The following is a 16,902-nucleotide window of genomic DNA, read 5'->3' as shown; positions in this document are numbered from 1 at the left end:
AATCACTGATGACAATGACAGCAGCATGATATGTACGGGTGTAACAATTTTGATTTGATTAATGTAAAGTGAAAATGATAAGCGTTCATTTTCAATTATCAAAAAATAGGTATGATCAATAATTTATAATTAAATAACTTTTTGAGAACCTGGTGTTTTTCTTTATAAATCACAACTCTTATAAAAATAGTTTAATTGACCATTGAGAGGAGTCAAATAAATCACTAAAAATCAAACTGAATTTTAACCTTGAAAGTTGAAAGTCAAATCAAATCGTGAATTCAGTGAATCGTTACACCCCTAAATGATGACAGTGCAGCCCGCATACATATAAGCAAAAATTGTGAGACAGACAGGTCATGAATTATAACAGTAGATTATGAATTTATAACCAGTGAGCTAGCTGGGTAATGAGTAGTTAACTATAGAAAATATAACCATCACATTTGGATAAGCATCAGAAGGAATGTAGCAGAGATAATGGAAAATTCCATTTTGCTTCTCTCCATTTTAAGCATGTACACACAGAGCGGCATGATGTAGGAATACATTAACATGACCCAGCAACCACACATACGCAAGTGCACTTACAGTACACACACTAACAGACACGCATCTGCAAGAAAAACAAACAAATGTGTGTGCACTCACATACACACACACACACACACACACACACACACACATCCATGCACCAATGAGATAGGCAGAAGCAGTATGCCGACGAAGGTGAATTATGTCCTTGTCTACCCACATCGCCTCTGTAATCAACCTTGCTTAGGTTGTCTGCGTGTGTGTGTGTGTGTGTGTGTGTGTGTGTGTGTGTGTGTGTGTGTGTTTGTACGTGCACGCACGTGTGTGCAACCCACCTTGTTCTTGCTGTCAGGGCTGGCCAGATCTTTGCTGCTGCTGGTCGTCGGTGACTTGGCCGTCCCTTTCCCTCCCTTCTCCTTTTCTCCCATCTTCTCACTCATTTTTTTCTCTTCGTCCTTCCTCTCGTCTTTATCGACCTTCTCGGGTTTATCCACTTTCTCCATTTTCTCGTTGGCCTTGTTGTTTTTCTCCTCGTTCGACTTCTCCGTCTTCTCCTCATCTTTTAGTATCTTCTCAGACTTCTGGGTCTTGTCTTGGCTGTTGTCAGCTTTCTTCTGCTGCTCCTCTTTCTCTTTTTCTTTCTCTTTCTTGTGTGAGGTGTCAGTCTTCTCGGTCTTGTTGGACATATTGTCAATCTTGTCCTTATTGTCAGATTTCACTGGGGAAAACAACAGTGTCAACATTAGCCTCAAAAAATCCTCAATGAAAGAGCACATTGTGTCATAGACGTGACGCACAACTGTTGTGTGACTGTCATGAAGAGAAAGATATGGAATCATTGTGTTAGGTTTGTCATTGGAAGAAGGGCTAGTGTATTGACAGCACGTTTTCAGCAGAGTAGCGAACGTTATACATTATTCACATCATACTTTGACCAGACAGTTTTTGTTAGCTTGTCAAAGCAAGCTGACAAATCGGAAACACTGGGAATCTTTTGTCAAAAGATCTGATTTGCTTGAGCAGGTTAAAGGCAACGAAGCACATCTTGTTTGCCTTTCTGGCGATGGCGTTTCTGTGAAATCCTACCTTAAATGAAGCCACATGGGCAATAAATACCAACTGATAAAATATGAGGGAGATACTAAGAGAGAAGAGTGGAAGGGGTGCAGAAAAAAATATATACCTTGCCAACTTTCTTACTGCAGAGGATAGGTTTGAGGACTGTTAATTAAAAAAAACGCAAAATCTTTAACGTCTTACCACTGCGTATGTTTTTAGATGTACTCAATCACAAACGTTTTTGGGGGGGATTGCAACCCCCCTGAATCTACTGAGATGGTACAGCCCAGCGAGTTTGAAACCAGGCTCTTGAGGTGTTGCAGCTAAAAACAGTATAACATGTGCTTTTCCTCACCAAATGCTCAAATGACTCTAAAACCCATCCATCCATCCATTATCCAAACTGCTTATCCTGCTCTCAGGGTTGCGGGGATGCTGGAGCCTATCCCAGCAGTCATTGGGCGGCAGGCGGGGGGACACCGTGGACAGACCACCAAGCCATCACAGGGCTCACACACACACACACACACACACACACGGACAATTTAGTATGGCCGATTCACCTGACCTACATGTCTTTGGACTGTGGGAGCACCCGGAGGAAACCCATGCAGACACGGGGAGAACATGCAAACTCCACACAGAGGATGACCCGGGACGACCCCCAAGGTTGGACTAACCTGGGGTTCGAACCCAGGACCAAGGATTGTGAGGCGACCGTGCTAACCACTGCACCACCCGACTCTAAAATCGCTGAATGAAACACATTGATGCTACTGCTTTTAAATCATTTGATCAGTTTGGATAATCTCCGTTTCCTTTACTTGAACTGAACGTTTATATTTGGTTTTTGCAAGGCCCATGAAACCTAATTATAACCCATCATAGAACCTGAAAATTGATGGCTGTGATTTTCATCTGACTTGAGCAGGAAGTATACCTAATCAAAATCAGATGCGCTACATACAGGATGGTTAAAACCCAGCCATGGATCTCCTCCTCAGTGTGAGCCGAAGGTCACTCTGGGTCACAGCATCAACGTCGCCAACAACCGATTAGCGGGATGAGCATGGACGGAGAGCAAAGGCAGATAGAAAAGATGGAGCGTGACAGGAAAAAAAAATGTAGGAACGATAGAGACAAGAGTGGAAACAAATTTAGGGCAAGGAGAGTGAAGGGGGCAGAGAGCAAGGCGGGGCATGGGGTGAGACAAAGTGGGCTTGGGGCAGAGAGCGAGACAGCGGGGCGCATCTTTTTGTTGCCACCGAGACATCTCTTACGTAATGGCGAAACTGAACAGAACTCACGACGCGCCATCTTTCAGTTCAACCCTCTGCTGACAAGTGCTTTGTGACAAATGCTCTTTTGTGAAACCACGTCTACTAACAAAGCAAAGTGTGAGAAGGAATAAAATGTGAACGCCATCAGTCTTTGTTGTACACTTGTTGGGGTAGGTCTGGAGGGTTAGAGGCCTAAAAGCAACATTAGCTTTACTGTATTAATTTCACTGGCTTTTCAAACAATCCCCCCCCCCCCAAATGAAACATTTCTGGTATTTATTTTTTTCCTCCTTTTTCTCCCCAATTGTACCTGGCCAGTCACCCTGCTCTCCGAGCCATCCCGCTCGCTGCTCCACCCCCTCTGCCTATCCGGGGAGGGCTGCAGACTACCACATGCCTCCTCCAATATATGTGGAGTCGCCAGCCGCTTCTTTTCACCTGACAGTGAGGAGTTTCACCAGGGGGAGATAGCACGTGGGAAGATCACACTATTCTCCCCAGCCCCCCCCCCCAAACAGGCACCCCGACCGACCAGAGGGGGCGCTAGTGTGGCGACCAGCACACATATCCACATCCGGCTTCCCATCCGCAGACATGGCCAATTGTGTCTGTAGAGACGCCTGATCTAGCCGGAGGTAACACAGAAATTCGAACCAGCGATCCCCGTGTTGGTAGGCAATGCAATAGACCGCTATGGTACCCGAATGCCCTCATTTCCGTTATTTTTGTGATGGTGATGCTCATGATGATGATGATGATGATTGAGCACTCATCTGGGCAACGTCAGTCCATTTGTCACACTGGTATTCATAGCAGTATCACTCCACCAGCAATATGAGTCATCCTACAAGGCACTGCTGGCTGACTACACAGACGACCCACCAACTACCACGCTACAATACACTGCTGTCGGCAACCAGCGTTGAGTGTGTGTATGTGTGTGTGTGTGTATGTGTGTGTGTGTGTGTGTGTAAGAGAGAAAAAGAGAGCTGACATAGGAACACTGCCATATATATTAAAGGATGACTAACAGAGAGAGACTTAGAGCTGGTGGTAGGATATTTCACTGCAGGCAACTTCCACAGCACGCACGCACGCACGCACGCACGCACGCACGCACGCACGCACGCACGCACGCACGCACACATGCATGCACACACACAAATCCTCTTTTACTGTCGTAGTCAGGGCTTCACCCTCTTTCACTTTCATGTGTATGTATATGCTGCACATATACTATATGGTATACACAGTGAATGCAATTAACAGTAGACATTAGACATGAGGTAACAGTGAAGACAGAGTAAAAGACACATTCCTAGATAGACGGTACAGAGAGTTCAGATGACCTTTCATAACATATTTACAACCAGGCAACGTGCCGCATTCAGATGACTTTACATGACAAGGGTCAAAGGACAGGCTGTTGTGTTGCTGTAAAGCCCACTGAGGCAAAATCTGTAATTTGTGATAATGGGCTATACAAATAAAATTGATTTGACATTGATTTGTTTTTTGTGTCACAATGTATTAAATTCGTACCTGCTATTGTGTATATTGTCTATATCAATTAGAGATCTCAAATTCCCTTTGACAAAGCATCATCCAGTGTACTGTTATATACTATATAGTGTCATCACGTCCACTTTGAGTACGGAAAGAAGAAAACTGCCATTTAGGCTTGATAGTAGAAGTCCTTACTATTTACGATTAAGCTATGTTGTATGCACTGGCTCTGGAAAACATCATACCCTAAGGAATGAACAATCTGTGTGTGTGTGCGTGAGTGTGCACGTGTGTGTGCATGTGTGTGTTTAGGTTGAAGTGCAACTAACATGAATTTAGGCTGTAGTTGACTACCATTTGTCTGCCTGTGGGGTTATGTCTTTAAAACCAAAGGCAATTCATGATATTGAAAAAGAGCTTGATTTCCTTCTCTCTCTCACACACACACACACACACACACACACACACACACACACACACACACACACAACCACAACCTCTCTCTCTCACACACTTCTCTCCCGCTCTCACAGACAAACACTCTCTCTCTCTCTCTCTCTCTCTCACACACATACACACACACAACTTCTCTCTCTCTCAACCCACCCACACACACTCACACACATTCTGACACATACTCACACACACAGCCAGTGCCAGAAATAGCTGCTCTATATCTGAATGAGTACAGTCAGAGTCAATCTCAAATCAATGTTCCAGCTTTTCCCTGTTGGCGTCACTCTAAAAACACAGCAGATGGAGGATGGATAGATGATGGATAGATTGACAGCTAGTTAACCTTCACCAATCCACTCACCATCTCCGGCTAACAGCATTTCCACCTTGCCATCCTACCATCCCATCATCTGTGTCTAAAAAGACTGAGAAAATACTGGGGGGGGGGGGTATAATGAATTTGTCCAAATAGTTCATAGAAATATATATGCACCACCTTTTATTGTATTAAAAATACATTTCGAAAAGTAATAATCGATAAGCCTCTATATGCCGAAGACCTAAACCTCTCAAGTTGATTGTGGCACATGGAAAACTGGTTAGAGTTGTTCTTACGATGTGATTAAGAAACATGCAAAGCTGCATCTCAAGCCATTTATATTTCAACTGTATTTCTACAAATGTCAGAGTCCCTGACCTTAACCTACCTCGCACGCAACATTTCAGAACCAGTACAGATTACTTTCACGTGTTCTGCCGTTTCCTTGATCCGAATAAATAAATGTTGACTTATTAATGCAAATTGGCAAAGACTGAATCTGTTTGATTACGTTGGTAAAACCAAAGATAAATGTAAGGTGTCAGTACAACTCCCCTGACCCGGTCTGATTCAAGTATCGATGGGATGTTAAAGGCCGTTCAGCCCCAGAATGGATCACTGACCTCTGCGTAACCAAACACACCAACCCAGTTTTGGTCAGCTCAAACATACAATAGGTAAACTACCCATTACATTGCAGTGTACCGGAGCACAAATATTATGAACGTAGAGAAATATATGCCCTTTCTGTTTCTCATCTCACTACTGTGCAGTGAATCTGGGGCATCCCCCCCCCCCCCAAAACTCTTTCCCACCCAAAACAAATACCTACCCACTGTGTTCAGTTTGCTACTGTAGAAACCATTGACAGATGGGATGATGGAGGGGGGCACAGGAAGTAAAACGTTGTTCTCAGTGCTCCCATGATGCCTCTTCGGGGGTGGGGATGAAGGCAGTTCAAGTGACGCCATTAGCGTGGATGTCATCATTGTTTCAATAGCGGCAGCTGCAACTCGATCATCCGTAACAGTTAGCGAGCGGCGGACGGCCCCGTGAGGGTACGGGGGCCTGCAGGGGCCTGTTGCTTCGAGCAGGGCTAAATTTGGGGCATTGAGCATCATTACCCCTGGACCTCTCGTGCCGGTGGGGTAGGTTTCGGTCATCATCATGGGGACAGATAGATGTGAACAGTCGGACAGGGCTCGCCTCACCGTTGTCCGCTGTGGCAGTTCACTCGGTGCAACATGCAGGCCTCTTGTCGTCTCTCTATTTAACATAACATGTGACCCCCTCTCTCCCCCAGCTTCAACATGACTTAAATCCTTCCTCATGCTGTAACTCGTAACCTCTTTTTCTGCTATTCCTCTGCTGGGTGGAGGACATGACCCAACATTTCCCTTTTCATCACGGTCCAAGTCTTCTCTCAAGGGGTAATTCTCTATCTCAACCCCACTTGCTTCAACCAGGCCGATGTCAGAGGGACCTCTCTGGGAAGAAGGAGGGCCTTCATACTGCAGGCCAGAGGCTGAAAGTTGACCTGCTGCAGGTCTAGATGGTGAACCAGGCTTACTCCCTGTTACGACCATGACATTTGAGGAAATCTGGTTTACAGGTGAATTCCTATTCCGAGCTCCGGGCAGACAATTTAAATTTTGAGCTGCAGAAATGACAGTTTTCCTCTTATCTGCTTCGTTTTTTAGATCTGATCTGGGACTTCCAGGGAGGGATGGGTGGCATGTGCCACCCTCCCCAAGTGCCAAGGCCTGTTTTGGGGGCAGAAGGGAGCCCTGGCCTTGAACTGAGCCTGGAGGTCCCTGGTGGCTGAATCCATCTCTGCTCTCCATCTTTCCAGGGGTTGAATTTGGGTCACAAGAGTTTTGGGTTCGTTCTATATGAATGTTGCAGATTGAGTGGTGATTTTGTCCATAGCTGCTGACGTCTGACATTGGTTTAGGGTCCAGCATAGAAGACGTGGGGAGTTTCCAGGGTGAAACACTAAGAGAGGGTGAGGAAGAGGAGGGTGAGGAAGAGAGGGGACTGTTAGGGCTTTGTCCTGCACTTCCCAACGTCTGGCCGGTCACTCCTGTCCCCATTGGCCTGGGTATGTCTGCCCATTGCCGACTCCCGACTCCCTGACTGTCTCTCAACCCCTGCTCCTCCATCTTCACCACCGGTACCTTGAGGCTTAGCATCCCCGTCACCTCTGCTGATATCCCAAACGTTTCCTCGGTGTGGTCGTGCCCTAATTTCAACCCTTCCTTCTTTGAGGATATTTTGGACCCTCCCTGGGCAGCAACGCCAACCTGCCCCCCTGCAACTGGCAAGTGCAGCGTGCCCAGATGCCCAGCAGCCATCTGGCCTTGGCAGTGCTGGTCTGTTTGCCAGACAGATGTCCGGGCAGAAGATGAGGATGGAGGGGAGACACTGGCACAGGGGAGGGTATTAGAAGGTTGCTGCTGCTGCTGATGATCATGATGTTGATGTCCACTGGAGAAATGCTGGCGGCCGCCACTGCCGCTGCTGCTGGCGCCGTCACTAATGATGTCCGGCTGCTGCGAGGATGAGCCGGAGAGAGAGGACATCCTCTCTTCTCAGTGTTGTAGGTCGCTTTCGTTTCTCTCTTTCCTTCAAATCTGTCTTATATTTTCTTTTTCCCTGTCACTCCTGTCTCCAACTATCTTCGCCCTTATCGTCTCTTTTTCTATGAATATAATTCTTTGTTTTCTTATCTTTTCCGTGTAGTTCTTGCTCTTCCGTCTTTTTCTTCAATTTCTTTCTTTCTTTTCTTTTTTTTACCCTTTATCGCTTTGCTCTGCCTGTCTTCTTCCTCTTCTGGTTCCTCTTTCTCTTGGTCTATGCTTAAATGTCCGCTTACGCTTGTCCAGTGTGCAGAAAAGTGTCCTCAATATCCAATGTATTCTGAGGTCTCAAAGTGGAGAAATCAATGCATCCTTGCTTTTAAGGTGATAGCTAGGAGTTGTGTGTCTATGTGTGTGTGTGTGTGCATGTGCGTGTGTGTGACTGTGTTCATGCGTGTAAGGTGCATATGTGTGTGTGTAAGTGTACAAGCGAGACGAAAGCGTGTACGTCAGAGTGAGAGTGTGTCTGCGTTTGTCTGGCTGTCTCTCTGAGTGCTGCACGGATCAGCTGTGGGGCTAAATTGCACCTTGCTCTCCCTTTTCTTTGCTCTTTCTCTCCCTCTCTCTGACATCACAGTCACATGACAGTCCGGAATATTCCCCCATTCGCTGATGCAAACCCTTAGCTTCTAGCCTATGGCAACACAGACACACACACACAGTCACACACACGTGTGCACGCAAACACCAATGAATCGATGCTTGTCACTGCAACTAAGTTGTCATCTGACAGCTATTGTTTACATGGTGATACAGAGTGAGCAATGTAGAGAAATATGGATAGAGACAGACAGATATGGATATAGAAAGACAGGCAGACAGACAGATGAATGAATAGATCTAGAAAAAGAGAGCGTGAGAGAGAGAAAATGGATTGAAAAATGCAATCAGTCATGTTTTTTAGACTCATCGAACTCCATGAATTAGTTTATCATTCTATTCTCTGAACGCATGTGGACCATTCCCCTACTATCCTCCACCCTTCCTTCGTCTCTTAACATTTATTTCTCCCCGCCTTCTTTTACCCCCTACTCTCTCGCTCGCTTTATTTGGCATCTAACTTATATTTCACCTACTGTAAAAAATAAAAGGATCGAGGGGGAGAGGGGTCTTAGTGCTAGATAATTTCTCAAGAATAATTTGGGACTGCGTTTCATCTTTCTCTGACACATGCTTGAGTCCCATTTCAAACACACTTTACTGAATTTCAAGTCCTCCAACAACCTTATGTCTTTGATGCACACACACACACACACAAAGTGGCTGGTATCAAGAAAAAACGAGCGGTTTATTAAGCCTGAATGGAAATGAATGAACATTATTACATATAATCCCCTATAAACAATCTGCAGACTGCACAGAGAGCGAGCAAGGGGGGAGAAACACACATTGAAAGAGAGGGAGGGGGAAAGACCGGCAGATGGAGAGAGAGGGGGAGAGAGACCAAGTTGTTGTTTTCTTTGTGCCTTAACATACCAAGAGAGGCCGGACATCATGACGGCAATCTCAGTGCTTCTTACAAAGTCGGAGTCAAGGCCAGCAAATGTGTTACAGGGTTACTGAAACAGATCCCCGGGTTATTTGAGAGTCAGCGGTGGTTTTGAAAACTGGGGCTTTACTGTTGAACGTATAAGTGCAAGAATTCATTCAAAGGGGGGTATGGAAGACTTGTCTAATTTTGGGTTGGATTTTGCTGTCAGTGAGGAGTACCATATTCATGATTTCACAGCACTTGAATAACATCTGTTTCACTTATTTTTCATGTGATAAAATATAATTTAAACACTCCGTTCAGTATCGTCCCTCAGAGTGACGTCACCTCAAACGAAATTTTGCCCATGTCACATGTCCAGAGCAAGGTAAGCCTCTGATTGGTCAGTCGTTATTTCTGACAAGGAAGGAGGTGCGGTCAGCAATACTGCCAGCCGGTCAGAGTTGAGGCTTATGAATAGATATTACGTTAACCCTTCGCCCACCTGTTTCATTCAAGATGGGTGTGGAGCACTGGGAGCCAAATGGCTTTTCGACATAAATTGACGAATTATACCAATTTGTCAAAAAAGTCAGGGAATACCACATTTTACGTAAACACGCAGGCTACCTATGAGTTACCAAGACCCTTTTTTCAGGATCCATATATATATCGCTTGCCGAGGGATATATGTTGTTTGCTGTGATTAGTGCTGTCCCGTCTCTGTCAGTACTCATTAAGGATCCCTCTCATGTTTCCTTCCAACTGGTCAATAAGGAAATGACAACACTCTCACTGGGAAATATAAACCTAGGTAAGGTGGATAAATCAAAACTGCCTAAATCAGTTTAAATGTTACATTGTTGCTCAGTGTCCCGCAGAAACAAATGTATCTTAAAAAAAATCAACTAATTTTTATTGCAGTTTTTGGGGGGGGGGGTTCCCCCTTTTTCTCCCAATTGTACCTGGCCAATTACCCCACTCTTCCAAGCCATCCTGGTCGCTGCTCCACCCCCTCTGCTGATCCGGGGAGGGCTGCAGGCTACTACATGCTTCCTCCAGTACATGTGGCGTCGACAGCTGCTTCTTTTCACCTGACATTGAGGAGTTTCACCAGGGGGGACGTCGCGCATGGGAGGATCACTCTATTCCCTCCGTTCCCCCCGAACAGGCACTCCGACTGACCAGAGGAGACGCTAGTACAGCGACCAGGACACATACCCACATCGGGCTTCCTACCCGCAGACACGGCCAATTGTGTCTGTAGGCACGCCCGACCAAGCTGGAGGTAACACGGGGATTCAAACCGGCGATCCCCGTGTTGGTAGGCAATGGAATAGACTGCATACACCACCCAGACGCAGACTTTTTATTGCACTTTTGAGATTTAGCTCGATTCCATTTTGAAACAAGGCATAAAAAGCAAAATCGATATGGGTCTCATTCGACTCCTTTAGTTCTTTAATCAAATGGGCATTTTTACTGTTACGGCTTGGTTTTATGGTTCGATGTGACGTCTAAAACAGTCATTTATTGCATAAAGTTGAATCAGTTCATCTGGACACAATGTTTATTGAGAGAGAAACACTTTGTTGAGTGACGAAACATTTTTCTCAATAAATGTTATGTCCAGTTAAACTGATTCGAATGTGATTTCCTTACCTGGATTATTGAGCATACATACACAAATACAGACAGTCATTTATTACTTTCAAGTCATTGTTGGTTATCTCCTGACCTGTATCTCCAGTGAAAACAGCGACTCGACATTTCCCATTACACAAATTCATCATTAGTGATTTCAAGTTACAAATTTTAAACATTTTCCCCTCTGTAAACGTGCTTGAAAAAAAAGACATCCATACACAACCACATGCATGCAAATAGCCACGCCTGTGGACAGATTTCTGTTCAGCACTTTGTCTCTGAATAATGTTGATATTGCGTGTTTCACTCTGCTTACATTGACTGTTTTGTCAATTATACTGTTGGCCTCATTTCGATCTCTTTGCTTGCTTTATGTACTCCTCTTGTTATCTGTGTATTGTAGCACATTGTGACAGTCCTGCATACATACACTTTAAATAATTCAATGTGTCTGAGATACAGGACTGACTATATCACTAAATAAGGTCATGGTAATCTTTCACCTAGTACTTTGTTCTTTAGCCAAAGACCTATAAAAATAGACGATATATATATATATATATATATATATATATATATATATATATATATATATTTCTTTTTACAGGGTTTTTAGACATATTTTCTTTCCATTAGCATGCAAATTGCACACCTCGTTATATTCCTGTGAAACGCAGGGACACAAACAGCTTTTGCACTGCCAACACATATACTGTCAAGCAGACAGTATGTGTTGGATGTCTTAAAACTTGGTTTTCAATTCAGAGACTTAAATTTGGCTCTCCAAGAGCACAGTTCTTGAAAATCTTTGCAACCTGGCAGCTAGCTAGCAGCTACAAATGGAGATATGGCAAAACTGATGGTAAAAAAAAGTGCACATGGATAGAGATTGCCGACAATTTTCAAAAGCAGTGCGACCCTAATGGGTCCTGAAATATATTCACAAAACACAGTGGTTGGAAAAAAGGCGTCGGCATCTAAATCATCTGCTTTTCTGTTCATCTGCTTTTCACCTGATCATCTGCTTTTCTGAGTGGGCGAAAATCACCAAGGTCATGGAAAGCGCTACTGTCGCAGGTGATTGTTCAATATCAGTTGCAGATCCAGAGAGGAATATGGTGAGACACAGAAGGAAAGAAAAAAAATGACAGGGAGAGAGGAAGCTACAGCTGGTTGCCCGGGGCGTTGGAGAAGAGACAGGGGAGAAAAAGATGAGGAGGAGGAGGAGGAGGAGGAGGTGGATGGGTGGGGGTGGGGGGGTTTGTCAGAGTGTTTCTATTTTTACTCCTGACCTTACTGATAGTCACACCCAGTCCACCCTCACCCTTCTGCTCTCCTGCTTCTCCTCCATCCCTCACTCCCAGAGTCCTTTTGTTGCCACAGTAACCGGCTCCTAGGTTTCCCTAGTAACGCCCCTCCCCCACCCACCGCCATCACAACATCCCCACCCCTACGCCAGTTGTCGCAGCAGCCACGATTACGCCACTATTATCAACAGCGACGTGGAGAGTCAGGACAATGAGACAGGATGTGTGACGAGGAGGAGATGGAAAATGGCGACGAAATGGAGGAAGACGGAAAAGACAAGAGAGGGGAGAGAGAGAGAGTAAATAGAATGAAGGAGCGTTCTAGGGAAAGACAGGACAGAGAGAGGAAAGGGGCAGAGGAGGAAAGAGACGGAGTATGAAAAGGAGATGGGTGATGGACACGTAATGAATAAGGTATATAAGGAAAAGAGACGGGGAGAGAGAGAGTGAGATTACAGAATGGATGAAAAGGGAAGACAGTAGGCAACAGACAGGCAGATAGATAGATAGATAGATAGATAGATAGATAGATAGATAGATAGATAGATAGATAGATAGATAGATAGATAGATAGATAAGGAGGTTACATTGTATCAGGAATACAGGCAGTAAATGAGAGAGGGATGGACCGAATGGAAGTAGGGAGTAGAAAAAGGGCTTCACTATGGTGCTGGATGATGGAGATTTATAGATAGAGACAGCATAGAGAGAGAGAGAGCAGCACAGAGAGAGAGAGCAAGAGAGACACAGAGGATGTATGACAGAGACAGAGGAGAATGAGAGGTTCATAGAAACAAGGGTGATGTAAAGACCGAAACAGGAAGAATGGGAATAAATGAGTGACAGAGGGCAGAAAAAAAAGGTTGACCCAGACTTTATGGAGAGGTAGGTTGTAAGGACTGGTAGGCAAAGAGAGGAAATGAAAAGGGTGAGACGGGGGTGAGATGAGGGAGAAAAGGAGGACACAGAAAAGCCCACTTCCCCCTTTAGTGACCTTAATCTTTTTGTTAAAGTTCTTTTTTTTTGGCATTTTTACGAGACAGTGAAAGGCAGACAGGAAATTGGCTGGAAAGAGAAAGAGGGGGGGGGTATGACATGCATCAAAGATCGCCGGCTGGAATTGAACTGGCGACGGTTGCGACCATGTGATCATGTAGTATGCACTGCAACCATTCGGCATTCAATTTTAATCTATTTTGGTCTGTCCTTGTGTCTTTCTACAGTCTGTGAACATGCCTTGATAGACACACATACTTTAATGGAGATTAAATGATGAGAATTGACTGTGATGGTTTCATGTAATGTATTACGGTTTAAAGAAACAGTAGGAGAGGGGAGAGAGGATGTAGAGAAGAGAAGAGAGTATTTGGAGCGCCTTGCTATAATCACAGTCATTAAAGCCAACAGGGTAACCAACCCTGGTTGAACACATTCACAGATGCCAACTGTCTGCTTTTCAACATGTCCAAGTTCAGATCTCACAGTCTTCAGCGGTCATACTACTGTAAAATACAGTGGAAGCCTCTTAAATTGATCACATTTATAGGGGATCAATCACCTATACTGATCAAAAGGATGGAATCATTCCTCAATCATCACCCAGTTATTGTAATCAATAACTGATTTAACTGCATTCAGCTGTGAATGCAAGAGATGTAGTACTGTGAACTAAATCTCTTACATTCATCTGTTTTCACAATTGGACGAACAAATTGTGTTTATTACCTTCCTATTCTGGTTACAGTTCTTTACCTATAGTTTAAAAGAGAGAGGAGGGAAGAATGTGAACTTGACTATGAAAGACAGAAAGGAAGACTGTGTTTTATTTAACTTTAAAGGGCGTGTGAATGGAAACTGGAGGCAAGACTGAGAGGAGATAAGTGATTTTTCTACCAAAGTGAAACTAGCCCAACAGCATATCGATGTCTATGTTCTTCTGAAAATGCCTGGCCATGATTGATTGTCAATCAAATCAATCCCCCCATTATCGCAGAAGTTTAAGATGCTCTAGATGCCGTTTCACTCTTATCTTTAAAAAGGTGAATCGTAAAACTGAGGTCTTATTATTGAGGTCTCCAAAAGGTCAGTTAACTGATCAACCATCAGGATCAGGACATTGACCAAGTTCCTCCTTCTTCATCTCGGCACCGCTTCCTTTTCTTTGTGTGCCCGATTTCGCTTTGTCTTGATGTTTTTTTCCCCCTATTTTGTTGTCATTCTCATGTTCCTCCTTCCTCACAATTTGACCAGTGAATATACTGGTCAAATTTCACTAAGACTACTCTAAAAAGAACAAACAGTATGGTTGTAGGTAAGACTTTCTATGAAGTACATCTTTATAATGCATTATAAGTGTACTAAGAATGAACTATAAATATGTTTATAGTGTGTTATGACACTAATTATAAGAACCTGTAGTGATTTAGAGTTGCTTATAAAGCCCGACACAATGTTAATAAATATGCAAGAAAAAGAACTTGTGCAGGCAAGAGATGCAGTTCATCTCTACAGTGCAGTTTCTCCTACATAACAGCTGTAAATATTTGGATAGTTTTACAGAACAGTTCACTGCTAAATGGTCATAATTTTATTTAGGAACAATCAAAAAGTTGGACAAGGAAGGGAAATAAAATACATTTTAATTGAGTTGGTTTTGCTCTCTGAGTCCAGCCACTATCCAGCTTATTAAAAGCAAAAAAGTCTTCAAAGTCAAAGGTAGGGGTTTGGTGCCCAGGGACGTACACGGGTATTTTTGAAAATGGGGTTTTTCCTCCTTCGTTCTTAAAAATCTCGTCCACACAAGCACTATTTAAAATAAAAATAAAAAAACGTCGTCAAAATGAAAAGCAAAAACGCATGCTATTCAACACAATGAATGTGCTGTCAAGAGCATGTCAAACCAACAGGTGGCGATATAACCCTAACCCTAAAGCCACGTTGGCCAATCAGAAGCCTGAAAAAAAAGCCAAAAACTGTTGTCCCTATCTACACTCCCAACTCTAAAAACGGAATTACTGAAAATCTCCACCCTCGAAGTTTTCCAAAAGGTCCGTTTTCAGTGACCTGAAATGCAGCTTGTGTGTGGATGAAAGGCCAAAACGCATAGAAAAAGTTACTCAAAGAAAGGTGAATCAGTTCATCTGGACACAACGTTTATTGACAGAAGCGTTTCATCATCATCTAAGTGACCTCTTCAGTCTCAACTGACTGCAGGTATCCCCACCCTTATAAACAATACAGTGGCATACCGACCGAAACCAACGATCAGTTACACGTGCAACTGGGCGTGACCATTAACTAGAGTTACAATGGCCATGTGCACTATTCACAGAGGATTCGGGAATGGTCGCAATTACAGCAAGATGGCGGCAGATGTACTTCTAGCCCCCCCCCCCCCCCCCGTTCAGGGATGGTCTTCCGTCTTCACATAGAAGGCCTCTGACCCCGTTCAAACCAGTGTTCCTCCCTGTAGAAAAATTACATTTTCAAAAATACCTGTGTACGTGTGAACTGGGCATCAGGATTAACAAACTTTCTGGAATTCACCCCTGTATGATGCAAGTCAAAACACAGTTATTTGTATATTCGTTGTGATTATGAAGTTTTTTTTGTTTTGGTTTTTCCTGCAACCAACACAACGCACTGGGCAGAGCTATCCACTGAATTTGTGATATTGGGCTATACAAATAAAATTGACTTGACTTGCCTGATGATATAAGACAGAATTGTCAGCTCGTTAAACTCCATTTCCATCTTCAGTCTGACATTGCCTCCAATCTGACCGATTTCCGTGGGGGAGGGGGACTCGAGTTTCACCAACCTATCCACCTGTATCTAAGGTTTTTTTTTTTAGTTGACACACGCATAGCCATGCCAACATGCTGGTTTTGCCGGGGTTATAAGAGTGGAGTGAATTAAAAACAAACTATGATGTCAGACGACATGACAGCCTGACAACGGCGTTAGTCCTGACCGTGGCGCTGATTGGCTAATCATTAGCCCCCCCGGCGGCGCTCAATGGATAATTACTTTTCCACCATGAAACCGCCGTTTCATGCCACGATGTCAGACCAAAAGAATCAGTCAACTCGGTGGAGTGGGGCGGATTCAAAGGTCTGGGCCCAGGCAACTGAATCTGGTGAGCTCCATTTAACCTGCTCAGCCATTTCCAGGCTGTCTGTAATTCAGCCAGTCAGCCCTAGGTGGAGCCAACAGGCAAGAATGTGAACAGACGTCACCCGGACTGCCCCTCCCACCTGTTTACGCCGCAATCAAGATAAGATGGAGATGGTGATTTCTCTAAAATACACCTAACTGCATTTATTATTGTAATCTATGACAGTCACTGAAAACATAATAGCAAATTCATTTATTTGATTCAACTTAATTGGCTCAGCCTCAAGGAAACTAAAACGCGTCGCGTATCTGTAATGTGTGTGTGTGTGTGTGTGTGTGTTTCTGTGAGAAAGAGAGGTTGAGAGCGTCTGTGTGTACGTCTGGGTTTTGGCAGGCACTGCAAATCAGTAGCCTTTCTGCCCCCAGCCAAACAAAATCAGCACACACACACACACACACACACACACACACACACACACACACACACACACACACACACACACACACACACACACACACACACACACACACAATTTACCCCGGCTGAATAATGACTATGAAGCAGAAC

The 16,902-nt window shown here is 44.2% G+C and overlaps 1 protein-coding gene across 1 annotated transcript in view; it reads right to left on the bottom strand.

Annotated features, from left to right (window-relative positions):
* Window positions 1-16,902, bottom strand: part of LOC130124227 (microtubule-associated protein 4-like) — a 79,807-nt gene that overhangs the window by 22,224 nt on the left and 40,681 nt on the right. Inside the window, exon 6 of the mRNA XM_056293680.1 lies at window positions 870-1,252. Within this exon, the coding sequence (XP_056149655.1) occupies window positions 870-1,252 (383 nt within the window). The remainder of the gene's footprint in view (window positions 1-869; window positions 1,253-16,902) is intronic.

The sequence above is a fragment of the Lampris incognitus genome, chromosome 14 (genome assembly GCF_029633865.1).
Source record: "Lampris incognitus isolate fLamInc1 chromosome 14, fLamInc1.hap2, whole genome shotgun sequence".
In the NCBI taxonomy this organism is placed as follows: domain Eukaryota; kingdom Metazoa; phylum Chordata; class Actinopteri; order Lampriformes; family Lampridae; genus Lampris; species Lampris incognitus.
Note: the sequence above shows the minus strand (reverse complement) of the source record. Positions and strands in the feature narration are given on the sequence as shown.